This window comes from Netta rufina (assembly GCF_964035555.1).
Source record: "Netta rufina genome assembly, chromosome: 3".
In the NCBI taxonomy this organism is placed as follows: Eukaryota; Metazoa; Chordata; class Aves; order Anseriformes; family Anatidae; genus Netta; species Netta rufina.
In genome coordinates, this window is record NC_140125.1 from 43,408,940 (window position 1) to 43,427,181 (window position 18,242).

Sequence of the window (18,242 nt, forward strand, 5' to 3'; positions counted from 1 at the left end):
CTGGGGTAATTACGGTGGATTTACAATACCTTCAGGGCTCAGTCTTATTTTGTGAAAAGCAGGCAGGAGCTGTATGTTCCCAGAGGGGATCTCTGCGAGGAATTCTCTTTTCCCCAGATAAGAAGGCAACCCCATTATCCAAATGGCTGTGGCCAGGATGGCACTGTCATGGAGCTGTCAGGGAACAGGGCCACGGTGTCCTTTAACATGGCATGTCCCTCCTGCCATCCGGGCAGGGACAAGGTTTGTACCAGACTGGCATTCCAACACAGGAAAAAGAAAAGACGCTCCCTGCAAGCTCCCTTCTGTTTCCAGGGCACCTGTAAAAAAATTCCTATCCTCATCCAGCCCCCTAGAAATGTTGGTGTCAGTTTGCACAGAAATAGGAAACAAAATCGATGTTTGAAAATGCCTTTAGTTTGCTCACTTTAACAGTCGTTGAACCAAACAGAAAAAAGTTAAGCAACAACTCAAATCTTAACATCTTACAGCCAGAGATGACTATAAATTGTACAAGGAACAGGAGTGCACCTGGGAGGGAGTTCTGTTTTTGTAACATGCAAAAACAGATTATGTGCAAGTACTTTTTCCTAACACATTTGCAAACCTCAGAGGAAAAAGACATTGTCTAACACTCTCACACACATCTTATATCACAACTATTAAGTGTGTACACAATTGAATAAGGAAAAAAAAAGCAAAAAAAAAAAAGTATCAGTAAACACGATGGCTTGTAAAACCCATATAGACAAATGCAGAATTAAGTCAATCCTGACCTCATAAACTGTCAAGATTTGATTCAGCTCCATGAACCTAAAGCTTTTTTTTTAAAGGGGTGTGAAGCAAGGCCGCCATCTAAAACTTTAAAATTAACCCAAAAGGCAGTCCTCATAACTACTGTCTGGGCCACTTAAGAAAGGGTATAGTTGGTTACATTTCCCCCTGAAGTGGAATTCTGCATGTAGCATTTGGGATTACAGGAAATTTCCCTGGAAATCTCCATAACCCTTCTTACCACACAGTTGAGGAGAGAGGTGCCGGTTGGATAGGGGGCAGGAATCCACTCCCTCCTTCCACCTCATGAATTGTCAGCACCCCTGGTGAAATTTTGACACACCTCAACCAGGTCAAAGTTAACAACAGTGTTTATTTATACTCAAGCCAGGCAGAGCACACACACTTTTTGGGCACAGTTGTATTCTGTTACACTGGGGTTAAGTTCTGGTTCCTCAATGCGCATTACTGCATGGGATGTTACAGACCCCAAACTGCTCTCTGGCCAGAACAGTCGTCGTCGCTCTGAAGGACTCAGATCTCTATCAGATTTGGCAGCTAACTGCTTTTACATGGTGTAATTAGGATCGGAGTCAGACTGCCTAACTTCCAAATACCCAGGTCAGATTTTCATGTTAACTATGGATCTGTCAAAGTTTTGAATGGATCAGCTCATGACCTGGACGAATAAGAACCCTTCCATCTTGTTTTCACAGTTTAGACTATTACCAGCTTTACCTTGCTTACCCTGGAAGCTCTAGTAAAGCCTCCAGGAGCTTCAGCAGGAAAGGCAGATTAAATATCCACAAAGCATTATGTTTTGTAAAAATAAAGGCTTTAGTGTTTACGGGCAAGAAAAGATCTTCATTTTCTGCAGGACTCCACCGCTGCCAAGATGTCTTGCAAAATGTTGTTTCTGTTTTCCTTACTAACCTAGAGAAAGAGAAATTAAAACTGATGTAATTTGATGAATAACCTCTACATCACTGTTTACTCCAAAAAACAAAGCAGAAATTTAAATGCATTTCTTTCTTGGTGGAGGAATGTTGAGTGTCGAACACCTGCCTTCTTGTACTACTGAGAACACAATAAGCTAAAGCCACAAACCTGCACATGTAATTGAATATTCAGTGATCTTTTTGATTTAATTACCCATGGCATTTTACAGTATTATTCAGGGCTTGAATAACTAACAAGAATTGCTCAAAGAAGCTCTGTGTACTTTTGTCATTACTAGAAATCCTTTTTGATTACCAAGCATCATTTTTCTACTATAAAGTGGAGTTCTTACGCTTGAGAAGATTTTATTTCCAGGGATGACAGCCTGAGTCAAAAACATCTTCGGTGAAAAAATTAAAACAGGCTTAACAGCACAACTGTGTACTTAGACACCTTAGCACTGCAGGGCAGAAACTCCTTGAAAGAGAACTCAGACTACCTGAAGAAGCTGGGGGGCTTCCGTGGTGCACTGAGGCATGTCCTTGGTTTGATAGTCTGTGGCAATGCTGGGCATTAAGAAGAGCCCGTGTGGAAATCCACAGTCCAGCGTTTTTTCTGGGTCCATCAGTGTTGCAGCACCTGCAGACCACTGTGAATTGCCAAGGAAGCATTGCCAGCTCAGCTCCTGGGTACAGCAGTGACAGAGCACAGAACGGTGGGGCTGGGGGTGCAAATTACCCCTTCCTGAATGACCCTGCCCTCATGCAGAGCCTGGTGACCCACTTTATGTACGTGCGTGGCCACAGCATGACCAACCAAAACCTGGGGAGAGGGCTGGGGTGGTGCAGACAAGAAACCCCAGTACAGATGGCATGAAGCTCTCCACCAGCAAGGTTTCATTGCATTCCCTGTAGCTGCACTTAATACCTGAGCATGTGGCTCTGTATTCCTTCCAGAACTATGGTCAGTACTGAACAGGAGAAAGTCTGTTATTATTATCATCATCAACAACAAATTGGTGACAGTCCTACATGAAGAATTTAACCCCAGGCATCTATTGCTATTCAGTCACAGACAGCCTACCCAAATGCTGGAAAGCTGCCCTATAAACCTAGAGACAGCGGTCTCACCTATGGCACCTGAATTCAAGGGAGCAGATCAACACGGGACTGATGAAAAAGCGATGTTAAAAAAAAAACAACAGGAAAGGACTGGGAAGATCTGCCTGGAAGTTGCTGTTTTTATTGAGTATTGTTCCAAGGCTATTATAAGATAAAAAGAAAGGCCCACAACAGCAAAGAGCTAGACAATAAAGAATGGAATTGCTCTTCAGTAAGGCTATTGAGACACCCCGAGGTAAACAAGGCACAGAGCACAGACGAGCCAAACTCTAAATCTCACAGCAAGTGTCCTGACATCCTGACTTTCAAAGGACCTTCTGAACATTTAATAGCTCTTCCCACTGTCTCACAGCCAACAAAAACAATACTGCATTTTATCTGCCCCTCTTCCATACCTACATGCCAGAAGTCCAGTGAGAGCACCAGAGCGCGTGCCAAGTGCTGGGAAATTCTCACGAGTGTTTTGCAAAGGCTGCTTGATAGATACCAGCCTCCTCTCAGATCTGGAGACATTCTGTGCAGGCAGCTTTCCCAGACAGAACCAGTCTCCCAGTATCCGTGCTGAATGTACAAAGAGATGGGCAGTTTCTTAGGGAGCAAAAGCAACTGCAGATACTGCTTTTGACTAAGCATTTAGGTAATCTGGAAGAAATGATCACCTAAACTCCAAGCATGCAAAAGGACAGAAGCTTTCGTCCCCTCACAATTCAGAAACTGTTGAGGAAACAGTGCTAGCAGAGAGCATCCAACTGGAACCTCACCTACTATCCATTTAACTCTTTTTTTCCTGTCTCAAAGGACAGAAATAACCAAACTTCTCTCATGGGTTTCATGGAAGCAAAATTAATAGAAGGGAAAATGGGAGAAAATGAATCATGCCAGCTGCTAGGGATAAAGTGATCCTATTTATGACTCCACGTCTGCAAAACTACGCAGAGCCAGGCAGTGCAAAAAGAGCCCCTGTACTTTCACTGGAAAGTTTAGTTCTCAGCAAAATGGAATTGGGCAACAATGGAAAAAAATGTGTTAAATATCAGATCCCCTATCGTTAAGTGCTCTAGATAAAATAAATTAAACATTGGGGACCGAATCTCAACTGCTTTTAGGGCATCTGGACCCATTTACACCAACTGAATATGCTTTCAAGACAGAAGGGGCTGTAAAACCCAAAACAGCTGTGTCCAGGCACTTAGTGTCAAACATCAGAACCATCCTTGTGACAATAAAAGAAGGATCAGAAAACCCTGCTGGGTTACTTGAATGCAGCGTAACTCCACGCTAAGTGACAAAGCAGACAGAGCTATTTTGGAAGATAGCCACCTACTTCTGCACACTTCCAGGCATCATAAAAGTTAGCAAGAAAAGACTACCGTGGGCTCTCTGGGCACTCCAGGCTCTCCCTGTGCCACAGCCCTTCAGTGAGGTAGCTGGTGATCCGGCATTTACTTCAGCCAGTAACACATCCAACTCCCCAAGGGCAGGTTCTGCTCCTGCTCATGCACACGCTTTAACTAGCTGGGAAAGAGCATGTAGCGTGTCACGGGAGCTAGACAGATGCTCTCCTGCACAAGACTTTAGCGTAGCAGGTCTCTTGTCATCGGGGAACTATTGCAACCTGCCACGTTTCACACTCTTGCTTTTGGCTGAAGGATCCGCCAGAGAAATCTGTACTAAAACAAAGAAACCTGCACGTTCTAATCTCAGCATCATAAACACGATGGCTCGTTTTTTTTTTTTTAGTAAAGGTTTTTTTGTGTTAGAAAACATTGCTCCATTGAAATGTACAGCAAGACTTCAGCTGGCTGTAGACATTTAAGAGAAAGACGCGCTGGCAGACTGACACACCCAGTCACCTGGGGCTGAGCAGCACGTGCCCTCAGAACATCACCTGACACGAAGAGACAGTGGAAAGCTCCGAAGCTTCCTTGAAAAGCCAAGCAGTGCTTTCTAGCACTTTGCCTCCTTCCCTGAGAAGAAGGAACACCATAGCCTCACCGTGCCTGCATCCTATGCAGCAAGTGACTGCTGCTTCAGTGAGGCATTTGCCACCAACTCTCCCTCAGTTCTTCCACCAAAAGGCAAGTCACAGAGAATTCACACCCACGTGCATCCCTGGTCAGTAGCACAGCAAGCACGTCAGCTGGAGGGTGGGAAACACGGGGTTTAGTGTCTGAAGGGAAAGGTAGGAGCCAAATGTTTATGGGGGAAAGGAACATTCTCTTGTCTTTGCTCCTAGGGCTGCTTCAGCACTTAGACAGGCTTTTAATTCAAAAACCAGAAAGTAAAGATGAGGAGGGGACCACCAACTAGGAGAAAGACGAGGTACTTTTCTGAGCACTGCAGTTCTGTTAATGTCACTTTGAAGAGGAAAAAAGGAAATGGAGGTTTTTCTTTCTCTGCAGAAAGTAAGATCATTCAGGACAGGGTTGTTGTGATCCAAGTGAAGGAGGAAGGAAAAAACAAATCACAACCAAGTACACGCTGTCACTGTGACCTGCATCCACTGCAGACCAGGCTGCAGCACCGTACTGCTCTACAGCTTACTGCCCCTGCTAGCGAGTCCCACTTACTGTATCCCTAATTTATAGATCCAGAGAGTTCAGTTTTGGATATATGCCTTAGTTCTCTCCTAGAAACAGTAACACTGAGCAGAAAAAACAAATCAAAGTGGGGGCTGTGTTTAGCTTGGTTTTGCAATGTATCCAGGGCACTTAGAAATGTTAAGGGAACCTCTCATGTATTCCTGTGAACAGGCTGATCTGTTGTGGTGAGTTTTTGAGAATTTCTCTGTAACTGATCAGAAATGCACTTTGAGGCCCTAATATCCTGAAAATTATGTCTGTAAAACAACATAATGAATTCCAAAGTTATTTCACTGACTCCAGAGAAAGCACACTCCATTTACAAGTGTCTTTCTTCTAGAAATCATTTCTGCAAACCCCACTGCTGCTTTTTTTTTTCCTTGAATACGATTACTGGTAATATTTCTGCAAACCAGTCTGAAAAAAAAAAATAAAATCTGACTGTACTTTAAAAGGTTTAACTCTCAGGAATAATGAATACTTAGATGGTAATAATACTACAGCAAGAAAACCTTTAAAAACAACTACATCATTACTTCCACGGCCCCTCACAAGCAAAGCCAGCTGTGAGACTGCTACAGTAAGTGCCAACTGCGAGGGTTTTTTTTAATAAGGTGAACACCTGCCCATTAAGAACCAAATGGAAACTAAAAAACTTATTTCATACAAGCTACCCACAGCTATCAACTGGTAGTAACAATTAGTTTTTAAACAGAGCCAAATACAAACCAGCAGCCCAGCACAGAAGGCTCTTTAAGAACATTTAACGTTACTCACGTTGAACACTTTAACATCTTTCCTACTTCTTATTTCTTCAACAAGATCCAGTGGCTTTCCCTTCGGTACTGGAATCGTTCCAAGTACCACGGTGCCAGGGTCGGTCAATGTTTCCCGAACAGCTCGAATAAAAGCCTGGCTGAAGAGCTCCATCTTACCAATCTCATCTATGACGCAGATCTTTTTCTCTGAATCGCTGCTGTGGTTTACCTGTGGAAAAATGCATCGGCAGGCTGTAAACAACACAGAGCTTAGAAACAGCAACAGAAACAGTTTCTGTGCTAATAAAAATTACCTCCACAAGAAATCGATTACATTGTAATTCTGGGGGAAGTGGAAGAGTCAAAGCCGCTGTTGGTGACTGACAGGCTTTAAATTTGTCATTTATATTTCAGCAAAGATTGTTGGAAGATGAGAATGCAGGGACAGCGTAAATACCTAAACACCAACTACAATAGGAAATATTCACTTCAGTTTTTCCTTCAAAGCAGCATTGACCCTGTAAGAGCTGTGTGACAGTTCAGAACTGCACTTTGCCTACCTAGCAATTCTCATTAAACCTGAGGGACTCCTGTTTCTCAAAACATTGGCTTCTGCATTTCAAATAGATCAATATCCACACTGTACAATTATTGAAAAAAGACTTGCATTAAATCTAGATTTGGAAGCTTGTCTTCTTGTAGCTACACGATGCCATTCGAAAAACAATTTTAAATTGAGAAGCCTGCTCCTTGTTGTTTTAGCATAAGAAATGCTAAATCAAATTTTTATACCCTTATCTTCAGTTTCCAAGTTGTAAGCAAGATTTCAGATTTCATAAAGATTACTCTTCCATTATCAAATCATACAGCAGCAGTTTTGCCTGTGCCAGCTGAGCCCCTAATGCTGCAAACTCAGGCATGCAGAGAAGAGAACAGACAGACTCAGGCAGGTCTCAAGGACTTTACCTCTGGCTCCAGAATTTGTAGCATCATGGTAAAATTTCAAGAAGTCAAAAATGTTTGTCCAAAGTAGAACAAGAAGTCAGTAGCCAAACTGCAAACAGAATTGTGCTGACCTCCCCAGAAGCAATGGTAACATTCACCTTCACATTGTGCCTCCCTTTTCTGTCTGATATATTGCTCTGGCATAGTCTCTTGCCACAAAATTGACTTGAACATCAGATTTGTGATTAGAACCTCACAGCACAGCAAGCAATGCAGAGGCACATTGTGATAGAAAGCCTCTAGAGTTGAAAAAAAAAAAACATAACTAAAAGAAACACCAAATAAAACTAAAATCAGAAAGAGTGTAAGAAGGGCAAAAAACAGCATTTCCCTCAAAAAAACTAACTTTTTTTAAAGCTATCTTTAAAAAGCTTTTTTTTAAAGCTATCTTTAAACCAGGACATTTCCAGCTTTTTTCTCTCTATTTACTTCCAGAGAAGTGGAAGAGCTGTGTAACATGCATCCTAAAACTTTTTCAAGCCAAGTCCCTGCTGAGCTGCTGTTTTATTTAAAAAGCTTTCACAGATCAGTCAGCTAAAAAGCCAACAGTCTCTAGGTCACCCCCAGAGAAACAGAACATTTTGCTTTGGATACAATCCTCAGTCCTGCCCGGTAATGTTTCCAGAACCAAAGAGCTCACCCACTGTAGGATCTATCCCAGTTCTCAATGGAGCGAGCAAGACCCAAACCATAAGAGCTGAAGCTGCCTGCCAGCCTAACCAGGCGCCTTCCCACTCCCTGCTGCTCTTTGATCAAACCAGACCATGCCTTGTTCATTTTCCTCTTCTCGTCTCAGGTCTGTGATCTTCCTTGCCCTCTCTTGTCCTCTCCCCGTTCTGTACCACGTACATGCATGACCACGTTCCCACAAAATGGATTAATGGTGCTTTCAGTGAGAACAGGGTCGTGCACTGTCCTACCCCTTTGGCCCCTTTTCTTCCTCTCTTCGCTCTCCTGTACTTCCAGAAAGCTATAAAACAATCAGAAAAAATGAACACTGCTAATACCCTTCTAGCAAGATCATTCGTAAACTTCAAATATATTAAGACAGCAGTAAAAGGATTCAGAGTACAGCACTGACTTAATGAAGCCTTTTTTATTTATTTTAAACTATCCTTCTATTTACTACCAGTAGATCAAGTTACAGTGAAGTTAAATATTTTAAAAGTCCCATTTTATTCATATTCCCTTTCTCCCTTGCCCCTAACATCTTTACTTTCCTCCTCTCAGCCTTTAGCTTTCCTTGACAAAAGCAATCTGACCCTCAATCTCTTTTTAGCCCCTTTGCACCCTTCTGTTTTATTACTTTTTATAATTATTATTATTTTTCTTTTTTTTTTTTTTTTATTTTCCTAAGTTCATTAAGAAGTCCCTTCTCCCTTGGCCCCTTGAGATTTGGCAGTGTAGAAAAATCACAACACGATTTTTAGCAGTACTGTTCCGCAGCTGCTGCACAGCTTATGATATGTTATTGCCAAAGTCAGGTCTGTTCTTGTTTAATTTTGGAGAGGGGAAAGGTTGGGATGAGAAGAAGGAAAAGGAAGAAGGGACACAAGCGTAATATTGCTTGCACTGTTGTAACAGGATAATAGAAGGATATGGAAAAGCCACAAAACACTCAGTGTGCAGCAGCCTGTCTCAAATTATAGACTGCTGTAACATTTAAAACCTAATAGTAATTATGTAGCTGTAAACAAAAATAATCACTGGATTCAAGAAACAATGTTTCTACTGGAAAAAGAAAGGAATCAGTGAGAGGGGAAAAAAAGAGATATAAGAGGAGCAGCAGGAAAATCCTTTTTCTCGGACCTTCTAACTCCTGCCAGTTGTGTGTTAAGCCACCTGTACGTTTTGTTTACCTTACAACATGGAATCTGGTGGTATGGGAAGAAACTTCCTATCGGCTGTCCCTCAGCCCAAGGACAGCCTGGTCACAGGACGATGTCACATCAAGGAAATGGAAAGTGAACTCAGCCCCTTCAGCTTCCTGATCCTGAAGTCGATCAGTATCAGTGACACCCAAGAAAGAGGCCCTTTATTACCATCAAAAACTAGGGCTGTACAAGGGCCTTCTGATAACGCTCATTACCATCAAGCATCCATTTTTCAGCAGCTTTAATGTAATACTCACATTTCTCAGCACAGGTAGAACCAACTGCTCAAACGAAACGAGGTCTACAACATACTGTCCAACTCGATATTCACGTCTTGAAGCAGAAGAATCAGAACTGAATTTGAAAGACATAAACAGATCATTCTAAGTAGTAAATTTAATGAGAATTGACTGCAGTCATTTCAAGTGCATTTATTAGAAGAGTTACCCCACTAAGTCAAACTCCTCTTAATTCTTCAAAGGAAAGAAACTCTGTAAGCCACGCATTAAGTCATGCTGCAGATAGCATAATTCAGATAATAAACATACCATAGGATACCTTCAGTACTATGCAAGCTTAAATTTGAACGCTGTATAGAAGAATAAAGGAATATAAAAGCTGTCAGATATATCTGCACTGAAACCAAAATAAACACCTGCAGTTCATGGAAGCATGCGAGCTACCTTTGAATTAGGTATTGAGACATTACAGACAGCAGCACAGCAGTAGCCCAAGGCTCAGAATGGGCTCCCAAACGCTTAAATGGTTTTGGGAAAATAATTGGAAGGTTTCCACGTGCTGCATCACATATGCAAACATCATTCTTTTTCTTAAAATTCACACATGGGATTTGTGGGCCAGTCAGTGGCTCCTTAAAAGATGTTGCATGCAATTTCACTTTAATTTTCAGATTTTGTACCCATCAATTAGCTTGTGGAAACAAATAATCTTCCTTTCTGTCTACAACAAGCTATTCACTGTATCCCAAAGAGACTTGGACTTGTGAGAACAGGCTGAGCACTGCTTCCTCTAATGGTGTAAAACGGGCGCTAAAAGAGACCATCCTTCTCTAGCATATTTTCCATGTTTCACTATGCGATAGACATAGGCAACAATGCAACAATGCAAGGATCAGCCAGGTCATGAGAACAGAACAAAGAACCTGACATGAAAGCCATATGTGCAATGGTAATCTCCTTCTGGAGGAGCATTTAACATGCTGACACATGAGAGAGGCATAAAACAACAAGCTGCTTATAACAATTAAAACTTCAGTACCTGACTCTAGATAAAGGACCTCGTTTTCCAGATAAAGTGACAACATCAAATCCTCTTCTTCTGCCACCTTCTTTAACTTCCTCTGTGTAAAATCCATCAACGGGAACATCTGAGGATCTTAGTGCCTGAGTGACTTTCTGGATCAAAGTAGTCTTTCCAATCCCTAAAATCGTGGGGGGAACAAAAGGTACACAGGATTAATCTTCTTTGGAAAAAGCCTATTTTTTAAATACCACAGCAATGACGTGATTTAGAACAAATAAATAAATAAATAAATAGCCAGTGTTTATTTTTAAGAAAAATTTACAGACTTAAAAAGTGGCAGGAAAAGCAAGCACAGAAGCACCTTTTGAAGTCCACGTTGTACCAACACCATGTTTTATTAGTCTTTAAGAAGTATGCCTACAGTGAAGTCACAGCAGAATGGTAAAAATATCCCAGGCTACACTGAACTTGTTCGCTTAGTGTCTGGACAGGCCATGAAGCTTGCCCTACGATGGGCAAACACGCAGGAGATTAGCCCATGCTGGGAGCCACACCGTTACACAACTGATATCCAAGCTAGCTACGAGGCTGACTGATCAATCTCCTTTTCTTTATCACTGCTCTTCACTATCTTTTAAGATCAGAGATGAATTCATCCTCTTTTTAGATTAGGTCAAAACTGATTGCTATTACCAGAAGCCTGACTTCCAATGGATTAAGCATGCAATACTTGTATCGTGTCCTAGCAATTGGAAGCACTCGGTACCCCCAAGATGTCAGATCCCACATGGCAAAAAAATACTTCCAACAACAGTAATTGAAGCAAAAGAGGTTCCGATTAGATATGGGGAGGGAAAGGCTTTTTATTTTTTTATCGTGAGGACAATCAAGCCCTGGCACAGGCTGAGCAGTGTGGTTGTGCAGTTTTCATTCTCAGGAGTTTTCAAAACCTGACTGGATAAAGCTTTGAGCAACCTGGTCTCATAGCTGGCCCTGAATTTCCTTCCTGTGTGAATTATGCTGAGGTCCTATAACCAATTCTCCCAGATCTAAGAAAGATCGTTAAGACCCTTCCCATCTGATGCCTCCTAGCACAATTTAATGTACCTTCTATGTGAATGTTGGCCATCTTCCAGGCACCCTCTGTTCTCACAAAGGAGCCATTTCCCTTCTTTGCTGCTTTAGAACATCCCTCAACAAAGCTGAGCATAAAAGAAGACAGTCGCCTCTCAGAATTTATTGTTAGCACTTCATTTTTTATCGTTCTTATTAAGAAAATCTGCTTTGGAAGATGGAAATTACCCTGCAGAGTAACACTTTAAATTGCTGGAGACAAAAAATATAGATGATTGTGATGTGTGTAAAGACGCCAACAGAAGCCTTTTCAATAGGCAAATTCCTTCCCTAGATTTTAAGCAGATTTAGGAACTACTTCACTGTCAGTCTCTCAGAATGGTTTGGGTTGGAAGAGCCCTTAAAAATTATCTAGTTCCAACCCCTGCCATGGGCAGGGACACCTCCCACCAGACCAGGCTGCCCAAAGCCCCATCCAGCCTGGCCTTGAACACCTCCAGGGATGGGGCACCCACAGCTCCTCTGGGCAGCCTGTGCCAGGGCCTCACCACCCTCTGAGGGAAGGATTTCTTCCTATTACCTGATCTAAATCTATCCTCTTCTAACTTAAAGCCATTTCCCCTTGTCTTATCCCTACACCCCCTGACAAAGAGTCCCTCCCCAGCTTTCCTAAAGCCCCCTTCAGGCACTGGAAGGCCGCTATAAGGTCTCCCTGGAGCCTTCTCAAGGCTAAAATACCACAGGCAAAACCTTCTGTGGCTTCAGGGGCACCTTAGCCAAGCACAACTTTTAAAGTTGAAGGCCAGAGGGACCCTTGGCATTTGAACGACAACAAAATAACAACAGTGGCACCATCAGTACCCGCCGTCTTTCTGAGGCCTTGTCTCTGCATGGGAATTGATACTGATGCAGCTAGGTGGATGTGATCTCTCTGATTTGGTTACCTTCATTCAGTTAATTGCCAAAGTAAGCTAAAATGATTCAAAGAGAGTTTAAGAAAGCTTAAAATTACACATTTATCTAATCAGAAGAGTACATTCAATTCCAATTAAATGAACAGAGGCGAGGCCAGGGTCGGCCCAACCTCCTGCAACTGCCTTTATTTATGGGGGCGGAGAGGCAGCACGAAGCGGGGAGTGAGCGTGTGCTGCTACCTGAGCCCAGCAGCAGCGTTTGAGAGTAATTACAGCCAGCACCAGGACCAGGAGAAGGCTCACAAGACGGAGAACCAGGCCCACGGCTTTATTAAAGCGAGCTCGGCAGCCGGAACAACAGATCCGGCCATTTATCACCCTTACAGCTCAGCCCCAGCCGCCCCCCGCAGGCGCTCCCCGGCTCCCAGCGGCTCCCCCCGGGCCTGCCCTCGCCCCGCGCTGCTCCGGCTGCCAGCGCCGTTACCTGGGGGTCCCGTGAGGAAAACGTGCCTGGCCATGGCGGCCGGCCCCGCTCCGCACCGGGAAACGCCGCCCTCACGCCGCCCTCGCCCCGCCTCGGCCCCGCTGCCGCCGCAGCACGGAGCCGGCCGGGCCCCGGCCCCCTGAGATGGCCGCCCGGGAAATGGCGGGGCCCGGGGTGGCGCCGGGGCTTGGCGCTGCCCTGCGCTGGGGTTGGCTCTGCCGTGGCGTTTGCCAGAAGGGGGGTGTCGTTTAAGGTTAGGGGAGAGGTGAAATGGGAGAAAGCTGATTTCTGACACGTTTTTTTTAGTCAGCTTGACCTACTTCTCTGAAATATCTCCCTAGATATCCCTGAATATCTCCCTAGATATTTTTTTTTTACCCAGTTCAGTAAACAACGTGGTCCAGGATGTGTGGAAACGGTCAATGAAAAGACAAACAAGTTGTCCTGACACCTCAGTGTGGGCACCAAGTGAAGGGTGACTGGGGCTTAATCAACTGGCTTGTTACAAAGCTGAGAGAATTTGGGCACAAATGAAAGTGTTTGGCACGTTAAAAAAGATGCTGACAGACATCTGACCACATCCCAAAAAAACGTATACCGTCAACACCCGTTAGGCCCTGAAGATGGAGATTTGTAGGAGAGCAGGGGAGGGGATTTTGGAGCCCAGTCTCCAGACACACAAGGGTCAGCACTTCCGCGAGGTGGAAATCGTCACCGCCGTTTTCAGAAGACACTGCGGCACAGTGCTGCGAGGAGGTAGGGTTGATAAATCAGGTATTTGGCCCTCAGGTGGCTTTCAGAACCAGGGCACATCCTCTTCAACTGTAGCCTCAATCTGAGGAAGTCAAAATCCATTTTGTCCATTTGCCGGGAGAGTACCCTTATAACCAAATTCACATGCTTTTCCTGTTAAGGCTGAAGCATGGCACAGCCACAGATTCAAGCTGATCAATTATCATGCTCCAATACTTCATTAAAAAAAATAAAAATAAAAAACTCTGACATGCCTCTTGGGGGGTAGGAGGGTGGAGAGGGAACAAAGCTTTCCATATCATCTAAAAATGAAAAATACATTTTCATAGTTTACATCCCAGTACTTTTTTTTCTTCTTCTTTTTTCCTCAGGAGCAGTGAAGTTGTCATGATGTTAACTTACAGCTTCCTACAGGGGTTTGTCAGGCACCTTTAATCTAAAGAAAGAACTACAGCAAAGAACTGCATATTGACTAGACTATTAACACAAGCACAATGCTTTATAACTGGCTACTTCACCCTTGGCCTGGGCTTCCTGCACAGAACTTATTGTGATTGATTTTACAGGTAGGTTTTCTGTATAATATTAAGCTATTTCAGACTACTGGCTGGTTGCCCAGGCAAGCCACATAAAGAGACCCATACAATGTTATTTTGTTCAACATACAGTTTTACTAGGTTTTATAAATCAACCTTTCATTTTCAGAAGTGCATGTGGAGAATTTTAGGGCTATCACTACTGTTTGACAGAACCCTTGGTTTCTTGTACCATAATCGAAGAACCATTTCACCCTGTTTTCAGAGAGAGGACTCTTGACAGTTACTTCACTGTGTGGCTAAGACCTTGGTCTTGCAAACAAACATGTGAGTAAAGCAGTTGCAATATCAGGGATTAAATTAGTTACCATTCCACTTAGATTTCCATTATAATTTATGTATTTTTGACATAAAATGTTCTCCCCTTCTGGGTGCTCTGTTTAGGCTGAAGTTATTTCAAATGCACCAAGAACGGGAGGTAGTTATGCCGGCTGTGCCTTTGTAGAGTTCTGCTGTTGAGGGGACTTTATATTTGCTAAATGCATTTGAAGTTTTATGTACATTTCCTCTAAGAATTACTGTTTAGGTCTGCTCCCTTTGATAAACTTATTCTATAATCTAGTCACTGCAGAGAATGCAAGCTGTTCAAGAAACATGAACTGCAGCATGCAAGTTGTCTTCTTTGTAGCTATGTGCTATAACCAGTTGTCTGGAGTCAGCCTGCTTGCTCTCCTGATCAGGGGATTTTTGCATTCTTGGCTAGGGGTGGTTAGCTGAAGTAAAAGAAGCAACACATAGCCTAATAGTGTCAGTAGCTAAAAGAAAATGTACAATATGGGGTTTACTCCTTTTCGGATGAGGAGAGAAAAAGACAGCTCTTTGTTCTGAAATAGGTAGCTTAATTAATAGTAATTTATTTCTAAATGATTAACAGTCTGCTGGCTCAAAGTATCCTCCTGTCCAGTTACCTAAACTTTTTGGTATGTGGGTGTCGGTTAAATTCAGCTTCTGCTGAATTGAACTGTATGGCTGGGCAAGACCATGAAAGAAGTATTTGCAGAAGTCTTGTGCCTGGAAAATGCCCCTGTTGGAGTACCCGTGATTAGTTGTGATTCTGAGTTCCGAGTGACCTGCAGAGACTTTGGAAGGAGCTGCCAATCACAGTTATGAACTGTTGCTAAGCCTGGGGAAGCCTGCTTTTATTGCTGGATGTTCACTAAAAAAAAACCAACTTGGATAGAGTCCTAGATCTTTATGGTGAACGGGGAAAAATTAATTAAGTGCAAGTTTCCAGACCAGTGGCTAAGAAAAGAGGTCATTTAAGATATTTATGGTATTCCCTAGGGCAGAAGCTGGAAGGAATGAGAGTGTAATCTACCGTCTCTGACCTGCACCCCCGGTTGGGCAGTAGTTTACGTTTCAGCACTCTGCCTCAAGGAAGGCTCAGCACACAGTTACAATTCTAGCCCTTCCTATATCTGGTATGCTTTTTTTTTTCTTTTCTTAGAGAAGAGAGAAAGTTTAAGTTGAAACACTTTTCTTTCTCTCCTCCAGCACTTTTCTTTTTGATTCATAGTGCCCTGAGTTTGTACAGCATTTTGCTTAGGTCAGGGTAGAGTACATGCTATTTTTTTAAAGGATTTAATTTTAGAGAGTTCTTTACTTTGTCCTTCTTCTCACTTGCAGAGAATGCTCCTGTTCACAGATTGTGGACCTAGCTGTATCCCACTAGGCATCTAATGACATTAGTGGCAGTATTCTTATAACTGCCTCTAGTTTGTCTGTGGAGTACACAAGGCGTCAGCAGGTGCCTGAGAATAAGCACTGAGCATCTACGGCCTGCCAGTCTTTAATCTCAGACTTCCCAGAGAGATAAGCCACTAACTACACGCAGGGCCTCCTCTAGATGAAAACTGGTGCTCTCTGTGTTAGTGATTTCTTCATGAATCTTTCCTGTGTGGTTCACGAAGTAAAAATTCTTTATGTTCCAGCAATGGTTGTGCTTCCCAGAACAGAAGAAACTCCTGAAGTATTTCCTGAAAATAGAGGCATAAGAAAAAAGTCATGTCAAATGTTATAAACACCTTCTAAATAGAAGTGGAGAATACTTATGGATAAACTTACATGAATTTGCTACTGTAGAGACCAGCGTTCAAAGAACAGAGTTCTGTGTTTCTACCAACACAGCACATCATCCCCCAGAAATGGTGTTTTTCTATCAATCCATATGGTTATATTCCTTACCACTGTAAACACGCACACATGTCTACATGCATGCATCTATATTTGGCAACATATACCTTGGGGGATTAGCTGCTCTGATTATAAAGACTTAGACTGTTCAGAGAAATGTATGGTGTTAAGAAAGACAATCAGGGGGAAACCAATAAAAATGTTTTGTCCGTATGATAGGACTGAACAGGCAAATTTGTACAAGCATACCCTGTAGGTGAGAAACCAAACAGAATTTCTGAGGAGGAAAATGGGTGATGATTTCACACTGATCAGGAATAAAAGCAGCATACTCTTGAGAACCTCTGCACACCACTGATTTTGTTGGAGCTTGCTCAAAACTACAGGGTGCACCTGTATGTCTCTTTACAGGATTTAAGTTTAAATAATACACTTCTCCTCGCTGATGATACAAAAATGATACCATTAAAAGATGTTTCCTTCAGCTGATACCAAAATGCATCGGTATTTCCAGATATAGTGTCCTCCTGTAATTTGGGGTTGTGATTAATTGCCTCAAAGTCAGCACGGCGTGATATTGAGAGGAATTCATCCATCATGACAGCATGACAGTGATGCTCCAAAGAGTCAGTGTGAGAGAGGCAGGAGGAGCAAGGGGCTGACACAAGGCAGCTGGTTTGCTAGGAAAGCTTAAATAGCACAGCCTAGTTCTGGCTGGGATCAGCATCAAGTGTAGGTGTTGCCTTGGAAATGGGAACATGCAGATCTGTCATGGGTAACATGTCCATGCAAGATTTTCCTCTTTCATAGTTTGTGCATGTCCTTTTTCATAGTTTTCATGCATGTGCATGGCCTGATTATTTATTTCTTCCTGAGACAAGGTATGTGCACATGGGTTAGTCCAATGCAAACACCTTTCTCATCTAGCAGTCTTCTTGTAGAAAAGCTTATTGTCAGGGGACCAGTGGAGCAGAACCAGAAGCCAAGGGTGACAATGACTCCAGACATTGTCCTTGTTGTCCAGGCCACCATCCCACTGTATCTGAACACTGGGGGTAGTGCCAGGCGCTGGTACCAGGATCCATGGACAGTCCCAGGCAAGGCGATAGGACAAGTCAGGTCCAGGACTCATCCGGGTAGTCCAGTCAGGAGCAGCAGGAGATAGGGCCAGACAGGAATGGAAACAAAGCTGGAGTATCTCCAGCTGGTCCAGAAGACAGGGCAGGAGACAAATGTACAGCGCAGGCCAGAGGCCCATCCAGAAAGCAGGACCAGAGACAGGGTGGAGAACAGATGCCCATACAAAATATCTCAAGCATGAACTGAAAGTCCAGGGCCAAGCTGAAATCTCTCAAGGGGACACAGGGAAAAGGGTGAGTGGAGGCACCAGGTAAGGCTGCTCAGGGCCATTTAGGCTAATGGGTGGCCTGGGTGCTCTTTAAGATTGTCTGGTCCTCTGAATCACGTAGTTGTAGCTCTTGCTCTTTGATTAAAGCATAGCATACTTGTCTGTGATACTTGATATTGGCCTGGTCCTAGGAAAATGAAACCAACGTGATCATGCTGTGTGGATATGTATGTCACTTCACCTCTAATAACCTTTGAACCTCCTGGACAACTGCAAACAATTTAGGAGAGAGGAAAGAGTCAAAAGCCTAATAAGTTGCGATACATTTTTTAACATGCGTGTCTGGATGTAACAGAAAGACCATTGAATGCTCTGAGGGGAAATGTGCAGCATAAATAGAATCCTTATTAAGCAGGAGAGGAGCCACGCAGAGTTCAAGCCGTAGCACAAATCTTTAGGAAACCAGGTTTCACTGTTTCCTTTCTTGATGAAACAGCTTGCTTGTTTGCTCTTTTCAGTGATCTCCCACCTCCTACTTCTTCAAAAAGAAAATAGTCTCCTTGAAACTGCATGACATGTTGCATGAGATTCTTACATTTTTAGTATAAATAGCAAGAAGCATTC

The 18,242-nt window shown here is 43.1% G+C and overlaps 1 protein-coding gene across 1 annotated transcript; it reads right to left on the reverse strand.

Moving 5' to 3' along the window:
* Positions 1 to 395: 395 nt before the first annotated feature.
* Positions 396 to 12,961, reverse strand: NTPCR (nucleoside-triphosphatase, cancer-related). The gene is made up of 5 exons (XM_084284227.1): positions 12,789 to 12,961; positions 10,332 to 10,494; positions 9,311 to 9,407; positions 6,194 to 6,403; positions 396 to 1,707 (listed from the first exon to the last, which is right to left on the reverse strand). The coding sequence occupies exons 1-5, from the start codon at positions 12,820 to 12,822 to the stop codon at positions 1,639 to 1,641; spliced, it is 573 nt and encodes a 190-aa protein (XP_084140353.1). The 5' UTR covers positions 12,823 to 12,961; the 3' UTR covers positions 396 to 1,638.
* Between the last annotated feature and the right edge of the window lie 5,281 nt (positions 12,962 to 18,242).

Excerpts from the sequence above, each read along its gene's own strand:
- NTPCR (XM_084284227.1), bottom strand. The coding sequence starts at position 12,822 with ATGGCCAGGCACGTTTTCCTCACGGGACCCCCAG. Across the intron at positions 10,495-12,788 it reads TTTCCTCACGGGACCCCCAG|GGATTGGAAAGACTACTTTG; the intron begins GTAACGGCGCTG and ends CCACGATTTTAG. Across the intron at positions 1,708-6,193 it reads AAGATGTTAAAGTGTTCAAC|GTTAGTAAGGAAAACAGAAA; the intron begins GTGAGTAACGTT and ends CTCTTTCTCTAG.